The sequence below is a fragment of the Panulirus ornatus genome, chromosome 50 (genome assembly GCF_036320965.1).
Source record: "Panulirus ornatus isolate Po-2019 chromosome 50, ASM3632096v1, whole genome shotgun sequence".
Lineage (NCBI taxonomy): Eukaryota > Metazoa > Arthropoda > Malacostraca > Decapoda > Palinuridae > Panulirus > Panulirus ornatus.
In genome coordinates, this window is record NC_092273.1 from 285,739 (window position 1) to 304,671 (window position 18,933).

Consider the following 18,933-nt stretch of genomic DNA (forward strand, 5'->3'; position numbering starts at 1 on the left):
CCACTCCCAGATATCTAAAACACTTTACTTCCTCCAGTTTTTCTCCATTCAAACTCACCTCCCAATTGACTTGACCCTCAACCCTACTGTACCTAATAACCTTGCTCTTATTCATATTTACTCTTAACTTTCTTCTTCCACACACTTTACCAAACTCAGTCACCAGCTTCTGCAGTTTCTCACATGAATCAGCCACCAGCCCTGTATCATCAGCGAACAACAACTGACTCACTTCCCAAGCTCTCTCATCCCCAACAGACGTCATACTTGCCCCTCTTTCCAAAACTCTTGCATTTACCTCCCTAACAACCCCATCCATAAACAAATTAAACAACCATGGAGACATCACACACCCCTGCCGCAAACCTACATTCACTGAGAACCAATCACTTTCCTTGCTTCCTACACGTACACATGCCTTACATCCTCAATAAAAACTTTTCACTGCTTCTAACAACTTTCCTCCCACACCATATAATCTTAATACCTTCCACAGAGCATCTCTATCAACTCTATCATATGCCTTCTCCAGATCCATAAATGCTACATACAAATCCATTTGCTTTTCTAAGTATTTCTCACATACATTCTTCAAAGCAAACACCTGATCCACACATCCTCTACCACTTCTGAAACCACACTGCTCTTCCCCAATCTGATGCTCTGTACATGCCTTCACCCTCTCAATCAATACCCTCCCATATAATTTACCAGGAATACTCAACAAACTTATACCTCTGTAATTTGAGCACTCACTCTTATCCCCTTTGCCTTTGTACAATGGCACTATGCACGCATTCCGCCAATCCCCAGGCACCTCACCATGAGTCATACATACATTAAATAACCTTACCAACCAGTCAACAATACAGTCACCCCCTTTTTTAATAAATTCCACTGCAATACCATCCAAACCTGCTGCCTTGCCGGCTTTCATCTTCCGCAAAGCTTTCACTACCTCTTCTCTGTTTACCAAATCATTTTCCCTAACCCTCTCACTTTGCACACCACCTCGACCAAAACACCCTATATCTGCCACTCTATCATCAAACACATTCAACAAACCTTCAAAATACTCACTCCATCTCCTTCTCACATCACCACTACTTGTTATCACCTCCCCATATATATATATATATATATATATATATATATATATATATATATATATATATATATATACTATATATTATATTATATATATATATATATTATATATTATACTTTGTCGCTGTCTCCTGCGTTTGCGAGGTAGTGCAAGGAAACAGACGAAAGAAATGGCCCAACCCCCCCCCCCATACACATGTATATACATACGTCCACACACGCAAATATACATACCTACACAGCTTTCCATGGTTTACCCCAGACGCTTCACATGCCTTGATTCAATCCACTGACAGCACGTCAACCCCGGTATACCACATCGCTCCAATTCACTCTATTCCTTGCCCTCCTTTCACCCTCCTGCATGTTCAGGCCCCGATCACACAAAATCTTTTTCACTCCATCTTTCCACCTCCAATTTGGTCTCCCTCTTCTCCTCGTTCCCTCCACCTCCGACACATATATCCTCTTGGTCAATCTTTCCTCACTCATTCTCTCCATGTGCCCAAACCACTTCAAAACACCCTCTTCTGCTCTCTCAACCACGCTCTTTTTATTTCCACACATCTCTCTTACCCTTACGTTACTCACTCGATCAAACCACCTCACACCACACATTGTCCTCAAACATCTCATTTCCAGCACATCCATCCTCCTGCGCACAACTCTATCCATAGCCCACGCCTCGCAACCATACAACATTGTTGGAACCACTATTCCTTCAAACATACCCATTTTTGCTTTCCGAGATAATGTTCTCGACTTCCACACATTCTTCAAGGCCCCCAGAATTTTCGCCCCCTCCCCCACCCTATGATCCACTTCCGCTTCCATGGTTCCATCCGCTGCCAGATCCACTCCCAGATATCTAAAACATTTCACTTCCTCCAGTTTTACTCCATTCAAACTCACCTCCCAATTGACTTGACCCTCAACCCTACTGTACCTAATAACCTTGCTCTTATTCACATTTACTCTTAACTTTCTTCTTCCACACACTTTACCAAACTCAGTCACCAGCTTCTGCATTTTCTTACATGAATCAGCCACCAGCCCTGTATCATCAGCGAACAACAACTGACTCACTTCCCAAGCTCTCTCATCCCCAACAGACTTCATACTTGCCCCTCTTTCCAAAACTCTTGCATTTACCTCCCTAACAACCCCATCCATAAACAAATTAAACAACCATGGAGACATCACACACCCCTGCCGCAAACCTACATTCACTGAGAACCAATCACTTTCCTCTCTTCCTACACGTACACATGCCTTACATCCTCGATAAAAACTTTTCACTGCTTCTAACAACTTTCCTCCCACACCATATATTCTTAATACCTTCCACAGAGCATCTCTATCAACTCTATCATATGCCTTCTCCAGATCCATAAATGCTACATACAAATCCATTTGCTTTTCTAAGTATTTCTCACATACATTCTTCAAAGCAAACACCTGATCCACACATCCTCTACCACTTCTGAAACCACACTGCTCTTCCCCAATCTGATGCTCTGTACATGCCTTCACCCTCTCAATCAATACCCTCCCATATAATTTACCAGGAATACTCAACAAACTTATACCTCTGTAATTTGAGCACTCACTCTTATCCCCTTTGCCTTTGTACAATGGCACTATGCACGCATTCCGCCAATCCTCAGGCACCTCACCATGAGTCATACATACATTAAATAACCTTACCAACCAGTCAACAATACAGTCACCCGCTTTTTTAATAAATTCCACTGCAATACCATCCAAACCTGCTGCCTTGCCGGCTTTCATCTTCCGCAAAGCTTTCACTACCTCCTCTCTGTTTACCAAATCATTTTCCCTAACCCTTTCACTTTGCACACCACCTCGACCAAAACACCCTATATCTGCCACTCTATCATCAAACACATTCAACAAACCTTCAAAATACTCACTCCATCTCCTTCTCACATCACCACTACTTGTTATCACCTCCCCATTTGCGCCCTTCACTGAAGTTCCCATTTGCTCCCTTGTCTTACGCACTTTATTTACCTCCTTCCAGAACATCTTTTTATTCTCCCTAAAATTTAATGATACTCTCTCACCCCAACTCTCTTTGCCCTTTTTTTCACCTCTTGCACCTTTCTCTTGACCTCCTGTCTCTTTCTTTTATACATCTCCCACTCAATTGCATTTTTTCTCTGCAAAAATCGTCCAAATGCCTCTCTCTTCTCTTTCACTAATACTCTTACTTCTTCATCCCACCACTCACTACCCTTTCTAATCAACCCACCTCCCATTCTTCTCATGCCACAAGCATCTTTTGCGCAATCCATCACTGATTCCCTAAATACATCCCATTCCTCCCCCACTCCCCTTACTTCCATTGTTCTCACCTTTTTCCATTCTGTACTCAGTCTCTCCTGGTACTTCCTCACACAGGTCTCCTTCCTAAGCTCACTTACTCTCACCACCCTCTTCACCCCAACATTCACTCTTCTTTTCTGAAAACCCATACAAATCTTCACCTTAGCCTCCACAAGATAATGATCAGACATCCCTCCAGTTGCACCTCTCAGCACATTAACATCCAAAAGTCTCTCTTTCGCACACCTGTCAATTAACACGTAATCCAATAACGCTCTCTGGCCATCTCTCCTACTTACATAAGTATACTTATGTATATCTCGCTTTTTAAACCAGGTATTCCCAATCATCAGTCCTTTTTCAGCACATAAATCTACAAGCTCTTCACCATTTCCATTTACAACACTGAACACCCCATGTATACCAATTATTCCCTCAACTGCCACATTACTCACCTTTGCATTCAAATCACCCATCACTATAACCCGGTCTCGTGCATCAAAACCACTAACATACTCATTCAGCTGCTCCCAAAACACTTGCCTCTCATGATCTTTCTTCTCATGCCCGGGTGCATATGCACCAATAATCACCCACCTCTCTCCATCAACTTTCAGTTTTACCCATATTAATCGAGAATTTACTTTCTTACATTCTATCACATACTCCCACAACTCCTGTTTCAGGAGTATTGCTACTCCTTCCCTTGCTCTTGTCCTCTCACTAACCCCTGACTTTACTCCCGACATTCCCAAACCACTCTTCCCCTTTACCCTTTAGCTTCGTTTCACTCAGAGCCAAAACATCCAGGTTCCTTTCCTCAAACATACTACCTATCTCTCCTTTTTTCACATCTTGGTTACATCCACACACATTTAGGCACCCCACTCTGAGCCTTCGAGGAGGATGAGCACTCCCCGCGTGACTCCTTCTTCTGTTTCCCATTTTAGAAAGTTAATACAAGGAGGGGAGGATTTCTGGCCTCCCGCTCCCGTTTTTTTTTTTAATTTTCCAAAAGAAGGAACAGAGAAGGGGGCCAGATGAGGATATTCCCTCAGAGGCCCAGTCCTCTGTTCTTAACCCAACCTTGCTAATGCGAGAAATGGCGAATAGTTTGAAAAAGAAAACTAAAGGGCACTTGTAAAAAAGAAATTATGTAAAAGGGATACTCCATCACTGCCTAAGCTGAGGGGTGGCTGTTTGTGAAATTTGGGCAAAGATAGACCCAAAATGGCTTCAGAACTTTCCTGATTCAGCTCCTGGTCATTTCAAAGTGTATGAAGAGGAAAGGAAAACCAGTACTTGGTGGTGAATCAACAGTTTTCAGTTTTATTTCAAGTTTATCCTTGCTGGCTGTGCTGCAGCCTACGTCATTGGCAGGCACTGTAATTTATTTCAAAAGACTCCTTCTAAGGAATATATACATATAAGGGAGAAAGAATACTTCCCAAGTATTCCCTGCGTGTCATAGAAGGCGACTAAAAGGGAAGGGAGCGGGGGGCTGGAAATCCTCCCCTCTCGTTTTTTATTTTTGTAATTTTCCAAAAGAAAGGACAGAGAATGGGGCCAGGTGAGGATATTCCCTCAAAGGTCCAGTCCTCTGTTCTTAATGCAACCTCACTAATGCAGGAGATGGCGAATAGTATGAAAAAAAAGAAAGAAAGTATATATATATATATATATATATATATATATATATATATATATATATATATATATATATATATATATATATTTTTTTGCCGCTGTCTCCCGCTTTTGCGAGGTAGCGCAAGGAAACAGATGAAAGAAATGGCCCAACCCACCCCCATACACATGTATATACATACGTCCACACACGCAAATATACATACCTACACAGCTTTCCATGGTTTACCCCAGACGCTTCACCCTAGTATACCACATCGATCCAACTCACTCTATTCCTTGCCCTCCTTTCACCCTCCTGCATGTTCAGGCCCTGATCACACAAAACCTTTTTCACTCCATCTTTCCACCTCCAATTTGGTCTCCTACTTCTCCTCGTTCCCTCCAACTCTGACACATATATCCTCTTGGTCAATCTTTCCTCACTCATTCTCTCCATATGCCCAAACCATTTCAAAACACCCTCTTCGGCTCTCTCAACCACGCTCTTTTTATTTCCACACATCTCTCTTACCCTTACGTTACTTACTCGATCAAACCACCTCACACCACACATTGTCCTCAAACATCTCATTTCCAGCACATCCACCCTCCTGCGCACAACTCTATCCATAGCCCACGCCTTGCAACCATACAACATTGTTGGAACCACTATTCCTTCAAACATACTCACTTTTGCTTTCCGAGATAATGTTCTCGACTTCCACACATTCTTCAAGACTCCCAGGATTTTCGCCCCCTCCCCCACCCTATGATCTACCTCCGCTTCCATGGTTCCATCCGCTGCCAGATCCAATCCCAGATATCTAAAACACTTTACTTCCTCCAGTTTTTCTCCATTCAAACTTACCTCCCAATTAGCTTGACCCTCAACCCTACTGTACCTAATAACCTTGCTCTTATTCACATTTACTCTTAACTTTCTTCTTTCACACACTTTACCAAACTCAGTCACCAGTTTCTGCAGTTTCTCACATGAATCAGCCACCAGCGCTGTAACAGCGAACAACAACTGACTCACTTCCCAAGCTCTCTCATCCACAACAGACTTCATACTTGCCCCTCTTTCCAAAACTCTTGCATTTACCTCCCTAACAACCCCATCCATAAACAAATTAAACAACCATGGAGCCATCACACACCCCAGCCGCAAACCTACATTCACTGAGAACCAATCACTTTCCTCTCTTCCTACACGTACACATGCCTTGCATCCTCGATAAAAACTTTTCACTGCTTCTAACAACTTGCCTCCCACACCATATATTCTTAATACCTTCCGCAGAGCATCTCTATCAACTCTATCATATGCCTTCTCCAGATCCATAAATGCTACATACAAATCCATTTGCTTATATATATATATATATATATATATATATATATATATATATATATATATATATATATATGCTTATATATATATATATATATATATATATATATATATATATTTTTTTTTTTTCAAACTATTTGCCATTTCCCGCGTTAGCGAGGTAGCGTTAAGAACAGAGGACTGGGCCATTGAGGGAATATCCTCACCTGGCCCCCTTCTCTGTTCCTTCTTTTGGAAAATTAAAAAAAATTGAGAGGGGAGGATTTCCATATATTCATGTGAGAAACTGCAGAAGCTGGTGACTGAGTTTGGTAAAGTGTGTGGAAGAAGAAAGTTAAGAGTAAATGTGAATAAGAGCAAGGTTATTAGGTACAGTAGGGTTGAGGGTCAAGTCAATTGGGAGGTGAGTTTGAATGGAGAAAAACTGGAGGAAGTGAAGTGTTTTAGATATCTGGGAGTGGATCTGGCAGCAGATGGAACCATGGAAGCGGAAGTGGATCATAGGGTGGGGGAGGGGGCGAAAATTCTGGGGGCCTTGAAGAATGTGTGGAAGTCGAGAACATTATCTCGGAAAGCAAAAATGGGTATGTTTGAAGGAATAGTGGTTCCAACAATGTTGTATGGTTGCGAGGCGTGGGCTATGGATAGAGTTGTGCGCAGGAGGATGGATGTGCTGGAAATGAGATGTTTGAGGACAATGTGTGGTGTGAGGTGGTTTGATCGAGTAAGTAACGTAAGGGTAAGAGTGATGTGTGGAAATAAAAAGAGCGTGGTTGAGAGAGCAGAAGAGGGTGTTTTGAAATGGTTTGAGCACATGGAGAGAATGAGTGAGGAAAGATTGACCAAGAGGATATATGTTTCGGAGGTGGAGGGAACGAGGAGAAGTGGGAGACCAAATTGGAGGTGGAAAGATGGAGTGAAAAAGATTTTGTGTGATCGGGGCCTGAACATGCAGGAGGGTGAAAGGAGGGCAAGGAATAGAGTGAATTGGATCGATGTGGTATACCGGGGTTGACGTGCTGTCAGTGGGTTGAATCAGGGCGTGTGAAGCGTCTGGGGTAAACCATGGAAAGCTGTGTAGGTATGTATATTTGCGTGTGTGGACGTATGTATACACATGTGTATGGGGGTGTGTTAGGCCATTTCTTTCGTCTGTTTCCTTGCGCTACCTCGCAAACGCGGGAGACAGCGACAAAGCAAAAAAAAATATATATATATATATATATATATATATATATATATATATATATATATATATATATATATATATATATATGTGTATGTGTATATGTGTATATATACATATATATATATATATATATATATATATATATATATATATATATATATATATATATATATATATGTATATACGTATATATGTATATATGTGTGTATATAAGTATATATATATATATATATATATATATATATATATATAGGGTGGGGGAGGGGGCGAAAATCCTGGGGGCCTTGAAGAATGTGTGGAAGTCGAGAACATTATCTCGGAAAGCAAAAATGGGTATGTTTGAAGGAATAGTGGTTTCAACAATGTTGTATGGTTGCGAGGCGTGGGCTATGGATAGAGTTGTGCTCAGGAGGATGGATGTGCTGGAAATGAGATGTTTGAGGACAATGTGTGGTGTGAGGTGGTTTGATCGAGTGAGTAACGTAAGGGTAAGATAGATGTGTGGTAATAAAAAGAGCGTGGTTGAGAGAGCAGAAGAGGGTGTTTTGAAGTGGTTTGGGCACATGGAGAGGATGAGTGAGGAGAGATTGACCAAGAAGATATATGTGTCGGAGGTGGAGGGAACAAGGAGAAGAGGGAGACCAAATTGGAGGTGGAAGGATGGAGTGAAAAGGATTTTGTGTGATCGGGGCCTGAACATCCAGGAGGGTGAAAGGAGGGCAAGGAATAGAGTGAATTGGAGCGATGTGGTATACCGGGGTTGACGTGCTGTCAGTGGATTGAATCGGGGCATGTGAAGCGTCTGGGGTACACCATGGAAAGCTGTGTTGGTATGTATATTTGCGTGTGTGGACATATGTATATACATGTGTATGGGGGGGTTGGGCCATTTCTTTCGTCTGTTTCCTTGCGCTACCTCGCAAACGCGGGAGACAGCGACAAAGTATAATAAATAAAAATAATAATATATATATATATATATATATATATATATATATATATGTATATGTATATATATATATATATATATATATATATATATATATATATATATATATATACACTATCCCTGGGGATAGGGGAGAAAGAATACTTCCCACGTATTCCCTGCGTGTCGTAGAAGGCGACTAAAAGGGGAGGGAGCGGGTGGCTGGAAATCCTCCCCTTTCTTGTTTTTTTTTTTTTTTTTTTTAATTTTCCAAAAGAAGGAACAGAGAAGGGGGTCAGGTGAGGATATTCCCTCTAAGGCCCAGTTCTCTGTTCTTAACGCTACCTCGCTAACGCGGGAAATGGCAAATAGTATGAAATAAAAAAATATATATATATATATATATATATATATATATATATATATATATATATTTATATTTTTTTTTTTTTTTTTTTTTTTTTTTATACTTTGTCGCTGTCTCCCGCGTTTGCGAGGTAGCGCAAGGAAACAGACGAAAGAAATGGCCCAAACCCCCCCCCCCATACACATGTACATACACACGTCCACACACGCAAATATACATACCTACACAGCTTTCCATGGTTTACCCCAGACGCTTCACATGCCTTGATTCAATCCACTGACAGCACGTCAACCCCTGTATACCACATCGCTCCAATTCACTCTATTCCTTGCCCTCCTTTCACCCTCCTGCATGTTCAGGCCCCGATCACACAAAATCTTTTTCACTCCATCTTTCCACCTCCAATTTGGTCTCCCTCTTCTCCTCGTTCCCTCCACCTCCGACACATATATCCTCTTGGTCAATCTTCCTCACTCATTCTCTCCATGTGCCCAAACCATTTCAAAACACCCTCTTCTGCTCTCTCAACCACGCTCTTTTTATTTCCACACATCTCTCTTACCCTTACGTTACTTACTCGATCAAACCACCTCACACCACACATTGTCCTCAAACATCTCATTTCCAGCACATCCATCCTCCTGCGCACAACTCTATCCATAGCCCACGCCTCGCAACCATACAACATTGTTGGAACCACTATTCCTTCAAACATACCCATTTTTGCTTTCCGAGATAATGTTCTCGACTTCCACACATTTTTCAAGGCTCCCAAAATTTTCGCCCCCTCCCCCACCCTATGATCCACTTCCGCTTCCATGGTTCCATCCGCTGACAGATCCACTCCCAGATATCTAAAACACTTCACTTCCTCCAGTTTTTCTCCATTCAAACTCACCTCCCAATTGACTTGACCCTCAACCCTACTGTACCTAAATAACCTTGCTCTTATTCACATTTACTCTTAACTTTCTTCTTCCACACACTTTACCAAACTCCGTCACCAGCTTCTGCAGTTTCTCACATGAATCAGCCACCAGCGCTGTATCATCAGCGAACAACAACTGACTCACTTCCCAAGCTCTCTCATCCCCAACAGACTTCATACTTGCCCCTCTTTCCAGGACTCTTGCATTTACCTCCCTAACAACCCCATCCATAAACAAATTAAACAACCATGGAGACATCACACACCCCTGCCGCAAACCTACATTCACTGAGAACCAATCACTTTCCTCTCTTCCTACACGTACACATGCCTTACATCCTCGATAAAAACTTTTCACTGCTTCTAACAACTTGCCTCCCACACCATATATTCTTAATACCTTCCACAGAGCATCTCTATCAACTCTATCATATGCCTTCTCCAGATCCATAAATGCTACATACAAATCCATTTGCTTTTCTAAGTATTTCTCACATACATTCTTCAAGGCAAACACCTGATCCACACATCCTCTACCACTTCTGAAACCGCACTGCTCTTCCCCAATCTGATGCTCTGTACATGCCTTCACCCTCTCAATCAATACCCTCCCATATAATTTACCAGGAATACTCAACAAACTTATACCTCTGTAATTTGAGCACTCACTCTTATCCCCTTTGCCTTTGTACAATGGCACTATGCACGCATTCCGCCAATCCTCAGGCACCTCACCATGAGTCATACATACATTAAATAACCTTACCAACCAGTCAACAATACAGTCACCCCCTTTTTTAATAAATTCCACTGCAATACCATCCAAACCTGCTGCCTTGCCGGCTTTCATCTTCCGCAAAGCTTTTACTACCTCTTCTCTGTTTACCAAATCATTTTCCCTAACCCTCTCACTTTGCACACCACCTCGTCCAAAACACCCTATATCTGCCACTCTGTCATCAGACACATTCAACAAACCTTCAAAATACTCATTCCATCTCCTTCTCACATCACCACTACTTGTTATCACCTCCCCATTTACGCCCTTCACTGAAGTTCCCATTTGCTCCCTTGTCTTACGCACCCTATTTACCTCCTTCCAGAACATCTTTTTATTCTCCCTAAAATTTACTGATAGTCTCTCACCCCAACTCTCATTTGCCCTTTTTTTCACCTCTTGCACCTTTCTCTTGACCTCCTGTCTCTTTCTTTTATACTTCTCCCACTCAATTGCATTTTTTCCCTGCAAAAATCGTCCAAATGCCTCTCTCTTCTCTTTCACTAATACTCTTACTTCTTCATCCCACCACTCACTACCCTTTCTAAACAGCCCACCTCCCACTCTTCTCATGCCACAAGCATCTTTTGCGCAATCCATCACTGATTCCCTAAATACATCCCATTCCTCCCCCACTCCCCTTACTTCCATTGTTCTCACCTTTTTCCATTCTGTATATATATATATATATATATATATATATATATATATATATAAACACATTAAACAAATTAATTTGTATATGGATGGGGTTGTTAGGGAGGTGAATGCAAGAGTTTTGGAAAGAGGGGCAAGAATGAAGTCTGTTGTGGATGAGAGAGCTTGGGAAGTGAGTCAGTTGTTGTTCGCTGATGATACAGTGCTGGTGGCTGATTCATGTGAGAAACTTCAGAAGCTGGTGACTGAGTTTGGTAAAGTGTGTGAAAGAAGAAAGTTGAGAGTAAATGTGAATAAGAGCAAGGTTATTAGGTACAGTAGGGTTGAGGGTCAAGTCAATTGGGAGGTAAGTTTGAATGGAGAAAAACTGGAGGAAGTAAAGTGTTTTAGATATCTGAGAGTGGATTTGGCAGTAGATGGAACCATGGAAGCGGAAGTGAATCATAGGGTGGGGGAGGGGGGCGAAAATTCTGGGAGCCTTGAAGAATGTGTGGAAGTCGAGAACATTATCTTGGAAAGCAAAAATGGGTGTTTGAAGGAATAGTGGTTCCAACAATGTTGTATGGTTGAGAGGCGTGGGCTATGGATAGAGTTGTGCGCAGGAGGATGGATGTGCTGGAAATGAGATGTTTGAGGACAATGTGTGGTGTGAGGTGGTTTGATCGAGTAAGTAACGTAAGGGTAAGAGAGATGTGTGGAAATAAAAAGAGTGTGGTTGAGAGAGCAGAAGAGGGTGTTTTGAAATGGTTTGGGCACATGGAGAGAATGAGTGAGGAAAGATTGACCAAGAGGATATATGTGTCGGAGGTGGAGGGAACGAGGAGAAGTGGGAGACCAAATTGGAGGTGGAAAGATGGAGTGAAAAAGATTTTGTGTGATCGGGGCCTGAACATGCAGGAGGGTGAAAGGAGGGCAAGGAATAGAGTGAACTGGATCGATGTGGTATACCGGGGTTGACGTGCTGTCAGTGGATTGAATCAGGGCATGTGAAGCGTCTGGGGTAAACCATGGAAAGCTGTGTAGGTATGTATATTTGCATGTGTGGACGTATGTATATACATGTGTATGGGGGTGGGTTGGGCCATTTCTTTCGTCTGTTTCCTTGCGCTACCTCGCAAACGCGGGAGACAAAAAAAAAAAAATATATATAGGTTATTAGGTACAGTAGGGTTGAGGGTCAAGTCAATTGGGAGGTGAGTTTGAATGGAGAAAAACTGGAGGAAGTAAAGTGTTTTAGATATCTGGGAGTGGATCTGGCAGCGGATGGAACCATGGAAGCGGAAGTGGATCATAGGGTGGGGGAGGGGGCGAAAATTCTGGGGGCCTTGAAGAATGTGTGGAAGTCGAGAACATTATCTCGGAAAGCAAAAATGGGTATGTTTGAAGGAATAGTGGTTCCAACAATGTTGTATGGTTGCGAGGCGTGGGCTATGGATAGAGTTGTGCGCAGGAGGATGGATGTGCTGGAAATGAGATGTTTGAGGACAATGTGTGGTGTGAGGTGGTTTGATCGAGTAAGTAACGTAAGGGTAAGAGTGATGTGTGGAAATAAAAAGAGCGTGGTTGAGAGAGCAGAAGAGGGTGTTTTGAAATGGTTTGAGCACATGGAGAGAATGAGTGAGGAAAGATTGACCAAGAGGATATATGTTTCGGAGGTGGAGGGAACGAGGAGAAGTGGGAGACCAAATTGGAGGTAGAAAGATGGAGTGAAAAAGATTTTGTGTGATCGGGGCCTGAACATGCAGGAGGGTGAAAGGAGGGCAAGGAATAGAGTGAATTGGATCGATGTGGTATACCGGGGTTGACGTGCTGTCAGTGGGTTGAATCAGGGCGTGTGAAGCGTCTGGGGTAAACCATGGAAAGCTGTGTAGGTATGTATATTTGCGTGTGTGGACGTATGTATACACATGTGTATGGGGGTGTGTTAGGCCATTTCTTTCGTCTGTTTCCTTGCGCTACCTCGCAAACGCGGGAGACAGCGACAAAGCAAAAAAAAAAATATATATATATATATATATATATATATATATATATATATATATATATATATATATATATATATATGTGTGTATGTGTATATGTGTATATATACATATATATATATATATATATATATATATATATATATATATATATATATATATATATATATATATATGTATATACGTATATATGTATATATGTGTGTATATAAGTATATATATATATATATATATATATATATATATATATATATATATATATATATATAGGGTGGGGGAGGGGGCGAAAATCCTGGGGGCCTTGAAGAATGTGTGGAAGTCGAGAACATTATCTCGGAAAGCAAAAATGGGTATGTTTGAAGGAATAGTGGTTCCAACAATGTTGTATGGTTGCGAGGCGTGGGCTATGGATAGAGTTGTGCTCAGGAGGATGGATGTGCTGGAAATGAGATGTTTGAGGACAATGTGTGGTGTGAGGTGGTTTGATCGAGTGAGTAACGTAAGGGTAAGATAGATGTGTGGTAATAAAAAGAGCGTGGTTGAGAGAGCAGAAGAGGGTGTTTTGAAGTGGTTTGGGCACATGGAGAGGATGAGTGAGGAGAGATTGACCAAGAAGATATATGTGTCGGAGGTGGAGGGAACAAGGAGAAGAGGGAGACCAAATTGGAGGTGGAAGGATGGAGTGAAAAGGATTTTGTGTGATCGGGGCCTGAACATCCAGGAGGGTGAAAGGAGGGCAAGGAATAGAGTGAATTGGAGCGATGTGGTATACCGGGGTTGACGTGCTGTCAGTGGATTGAATCGGGGCATGTGAAGCGTCTGGGGTACACCATGGAAAGCTGTGTTGGTATGTATATTTGCGTGTGTGGACGTATGTATATACATGTGTATGGGGGGGGGTTGGGCCATTTCTTTCGTCTGTTTCCTTGCGCTACCTCGCAAACGCGGGAGACAGCGACAAAGTATAATAAATAAAAATAATAATATATATATATATATATATATATATATATATATATATGTATATGTATATATATATATATATATATATATATATATATATATATATATATATACACTATCCCTGGGGATAGGGGAGAAAGAATACTTCCCACGTATTCCCTGCGTGTCGTAGAAGGCGACTAAAAGGGGAGGGAGCGGGTGGCTGGAAATCCTCCCCTTTCTTGTTTTTTTTTTTTTTTTTTTAATTTTCCAAAAGAAGGAACAGAGAAGGGGGTCAGGTGAGGATATTCCCTCTAAGGCCCAGTTCTCTGTTCTTAACGCTACCTCGCTAACGCGGGAAATGGCAAATAGTATGAAATAAAAAAAAATATATATATATATATATATATATATATATATATATATATATATATATATATATATATATATATATAAACACATTAAACAAATTAATTTGTATATGGATGGGGTTGTTAGGGAGGTGAATGCAAGAGTTTTGGAAAGAGGGGCAAGAATGAAGTCTGTTGTGGATGAGAGAGCTTGGGAAGTGAGTCAGTTGTTGTTCGCTGATGATACAGTGCTGGTGGCTGATTCATGTGAGAAACTTCAGAAGCTGGTGACTGAGTTTGGTAAAGTGTGTGAAAGAAGAAAGTTGAGAGTAAATGTGAATAAGAGCAAGGTTATTAGGTACAGTAGGGTTGAGGGTCAAGTCAATTGGGAGGTAAGTTTGAATGGAGAAAAACTGGAGGAAGTAAAGTGTTTTAGATATCTGAGAGTGGATTTGGCAGTAGATGGAACCATGGAAGCGGAAGTGAATCATAGGGTGGGGGAGGGGGGCGAAAATTCTGGGAGCCTTGAAGAATGTGTGGAAGTCGAGAACATTATCTTGGAAAGCAAAAATGGGTGTTTGAAGGAATAGTGGTTCCAACAATGTTGTATGGTTGAGAGGCGTGGGCTATGGATAGAGTTGTGCGCAGGAGGATGGATGTGCTGGAAATGAGATGTTTGAGGACAATGTGTGGTGTGAGGTGGTTTGATCGAGTAAGTAACGTAAGGGTAAGAGAGATGTGTGGAAATAAAAAGAGTGTGGTTGAGAGAGCAGAAGAGGGTGTTTTGAAATGGTTTGGGCACATGGAGAGAATGAGTGAGGAAAGATTGACCAAGAGGATATATGTGTCGGAGGTGGAGGGAACGAGGAGAAGTGGGAGACCAAATTGGAGGTGGAAAGATGGAGTGAAAAAGATTTTGTGTGATCGGGGCCTGAACATGCAGGAGGGTGAAAGGAGGGCAAGGAATAGAGTGAACTGGATCGATGTGGTATACCGGGGTTGACGTGCTGTCAGTGGATTGAATCAGGGCATGTGAAGCGTCTGGGGTAAACCATGGAAAGCTGTGTAGGTATGTATATTTGCATGTGTGGACGTATGTATATACATGTGTATGGGGGTGGGTTGGGCCATTTCTTTCGTCTGTTTCCTTGCGCTACCTCGCAAACGCGGGAGACAAAAAAAAAAATATATATATAGGTTATTAGGTACAGTAGGGTTGAGGGTCAAGTCAATTGGGAGGTGAGTTTGAATGGAGAAAAACTGGAGGAAGTAAAGTGTTTTAGATATCTGGGAGTGGATCTGGCAGCGGATGGAACCATGGAAGCGGAAGTGGATCATAGGGTGGGGGAGGGGGCGAAAATTCTGGGGGCCTTGAAGAATGTGTGGAAGTCGAGAACATTATCTCGGAAAGCAAAAATGGGTATGTTTGAAGGAATAGTGGTTCCAACAATGTTGTATGGTTGCGAGGCGTGGGCTATGGATAGAGTTGTGCGCAGGAGGATGGATGTGCTGGAAATGAGATGTTTGAGGACAATGTGTGGTGTGAGGTGGTTTGATCGAGTAAGTAACGTAAGGGTAAGAGTGATGTGTGGAAATAAAAAGAGCGTGGTTGAGAGAGCAGAAGAGGGTGTTTTGAAATGGTTTGAGCACATGGAGAGAATGAGTGAGGAAAGATTGACCAAGAGGATATATGTTTCGGAGGTGGAGGGAACGAGGAGAAGTGGGAGACCAAATTGGAGGTAGAAAGATGGAGTGAAAAAGATTTTGTGTGATCGGGGCCTGAACATGCAGGAGGGTGAAAGGAGGGCAAGGAATAGAGTGAATTGGATCGATGTGGTATACCGGGGTTGACGTGCTGTCAGTGGGTTGAATCAGGGCGTGTGAAGCGTCTGGGGTAAACCATGGAAAGCTGTGTAGGTATGTATATTTGCATGTGTGGACGTATGTATACACATGTGTATGGGGGTGTGTTAGGCCATTTCTTTCGTCTGTTTCCTTGCGCTACCTCGCAAACGCGGGAGACAAAAAAAAAAAAAATATATATAGGTTATTAGGTACAGTAGGGTTGAGGGTCAAGTCAATTGGGAGGTAAGTTTGAATGGAGAAAAACTGGAGGAAGTAAAGTGTTTTAGATATCTGGGAGTGGATCTGGCAGCGGATGGAACCATGGAAGCGGAAGAGAATCAAAGGGTGGGGGAGGGGGGGCAAAAATCCTGGAAGCCTTGAAGAATGTGTGGAAGTCGAGAACATTATCTGCGAAAGCAAAAATGGCTATGTTTGAAGGAATAGTGGTTCCAACAATGTTGTATGGTTGCAAGGTGTGGGCTATGGATAGAGTTGTGCGCAGGAGGGTGGATGTGCTGGAAATGAGATATATGAGGACAATATGTGGTGTGAGGTGGTTTGATCGAGTAAGTAATGTAAGGGTAAGAGAGATGTGTGGAAATAAAAAGAGCGTGGTTGAGAGAGCAGAAGAGGGTGTTTTGAAATGGTTTGGGCACATGGAGAGAATGAGTGAGGAAAGATTGACCAAGAGGATATATGTTTCAGAGGTGGAGGGAACGAGGAGAAGTGGGAGACCAAATTGGAGGTGGAAAGATGGAGTGAAAAAGGTTTTGAGTGATCGGGGCCTGAACATGCAGGAGGGTGAAAGGAGGGCAAGGAATAGAGTGAATTGGATCAATGTGGTATACCGGGGTAGACGTGCTGTCAATGGATTGAATCAGGGCATGTGAAGCGTCTGGGGTAAACCATGGAAAGTTCTGTGGGGCCTGGATGTGGAGAGGGAGCTGTGGTTTCGGGCATTATTACATGGCAGCTAGAGACTTAGTGTGAACGAATGGGGCCTTTGTTGTCTTTTCCTAGCGCTACCTCGCACACATGAGGGGGGAGGGAATGTTATTCCATGTGTGGCGAGGTGGCGATGGGAATGAATAAAGGCAGTGTGAATTGTGTGCATGTGTATATAGGTATGTGTCTGTGTGTGTATATATATATATGTACATTGAGATGTATGGGTATGTATATTTGCGTGTGTGGACGTGTATGTATATACATGTGTATGGGGGTGGGTTGGGCCATTTCTTTAGTCTGTTTCTTTGCGCTACCTTGCAAACGCGGGAGACAGCGACAAAGCAAAAATAAAATAAAATAAAAAAATATATATATATATATATATATATATATATATATATATATGCATACATTTTGCATATGAGATGACCATGATTAAGGTATTTAGATACCCATCCCATCCATGTCAGCTACTATAAGGTATGCATAGATCAAAGCTAGCTCAGAAGCAGTGTTCAAGCAGGTCAGTAGTATTCTACCGGATCAACAGTGACCAAATGGGTTTGTAGTGTTCCAGTAAATGACCAGTATCCTAGCAAGTTGTGTTCCACTGAGCTTGGATTGTTTTAGATAATGAGCAGTGTCGTAATAGGTTAGGTCAACTTAGTCTGCAATGTCTGAGTGTGTCAACATTGTCTTATAGTTTTGCATTGTTCTACTGAGTCGGTAGTGTTCATCTGGGTAAGCAATGTTCAACGGAGTCAATTATGTCCCCATGAGCGAGGAGGTTAGGTCAGAGGTATCCTACATGGTTAGCACTGACCAAGTAAATCAGCAGTATTCCACTAGGTCAGCATGGGCCCCAATGGGCCGACGTCCCACCCCCTCGCCAGTCCATACCGACGTGACTGGTGACCGAATCTGTGTATCACTTAACTATATTCTTTGCCTTTCTTTACAAGTGCAAGACTTGTAGATTTAACTTGATTTTCCCTTCATGAACGCTGGAGAGAGAGAGAGAGAGAGAGAGAGCACTAACCATTGTGGGCTGATGATGTGTTGGGTCTGTCTGGTGAAGGTCTCCGCCCACTTGACTATCCCCAGGACGAACAACACCGTCTCTCTCTCTCTCTCTCTCTCTCTCTCTCTCTACCAGTTACTGTAAGTTACCAACGTAGTGATGAATAAAAGGCAGTTACTGCCAGTTACCAATGTTGTTCAGGATGAACAACGTTCAGTTACCAACTCCAGGATGAACAACGTTCAGTTACTAACTCCAGGATGAACAACGTCTGTAAAGGAGTTACTCCTTGTTACCAACTCCAGGATGAACAACATCCGGATAGGCGTTACCGACATGCCAACTCCAAGAAGAACAACGACAGTACAGGAGTTTCCATATCCATATAGAATATACCTACTGGAGTTACTGCCCGTTACCAACTTCAGCAAGAACGACAACCGTACAGGAGTTACTGCGTTACTGATTCCAGGACGAACAATGTCTGAGCAGGCGTTACCAACTCAAGGATAAACAACATCTTTACAGGAGATAATGATCATTACCAACTGCAGCATTA

The 18,933-nt window shown here is 42.3% G+C and overlaps 1 protein-coding gene across 1 annotated transcript in view; it reads right to left on the minus strand.

Annotated features, from left to right (window-relative positions):
- Positions 1–18,512, minus strand: part of AP-2sigma (adaptor protein complex 2, sigma subunit) — a 63,539-nt gene extending 45,027 nt beyond the window's left edge. The window contains exon 1 of the mRNA XM_071691021.1: positions 18,393–18,512. Within this exon, the coding sequence (XP_071547122.1) occupies positions 18,393–18,395 (3 nt within the window). The 5' untranslated portion in view covers positions 18,396–18,512. The remainder of the gene's footprint in view (positions 1–18,392) is intronic.
- Between the last annotated feature and the right edge of the window lie 421 nt (positions 18,513–18,933).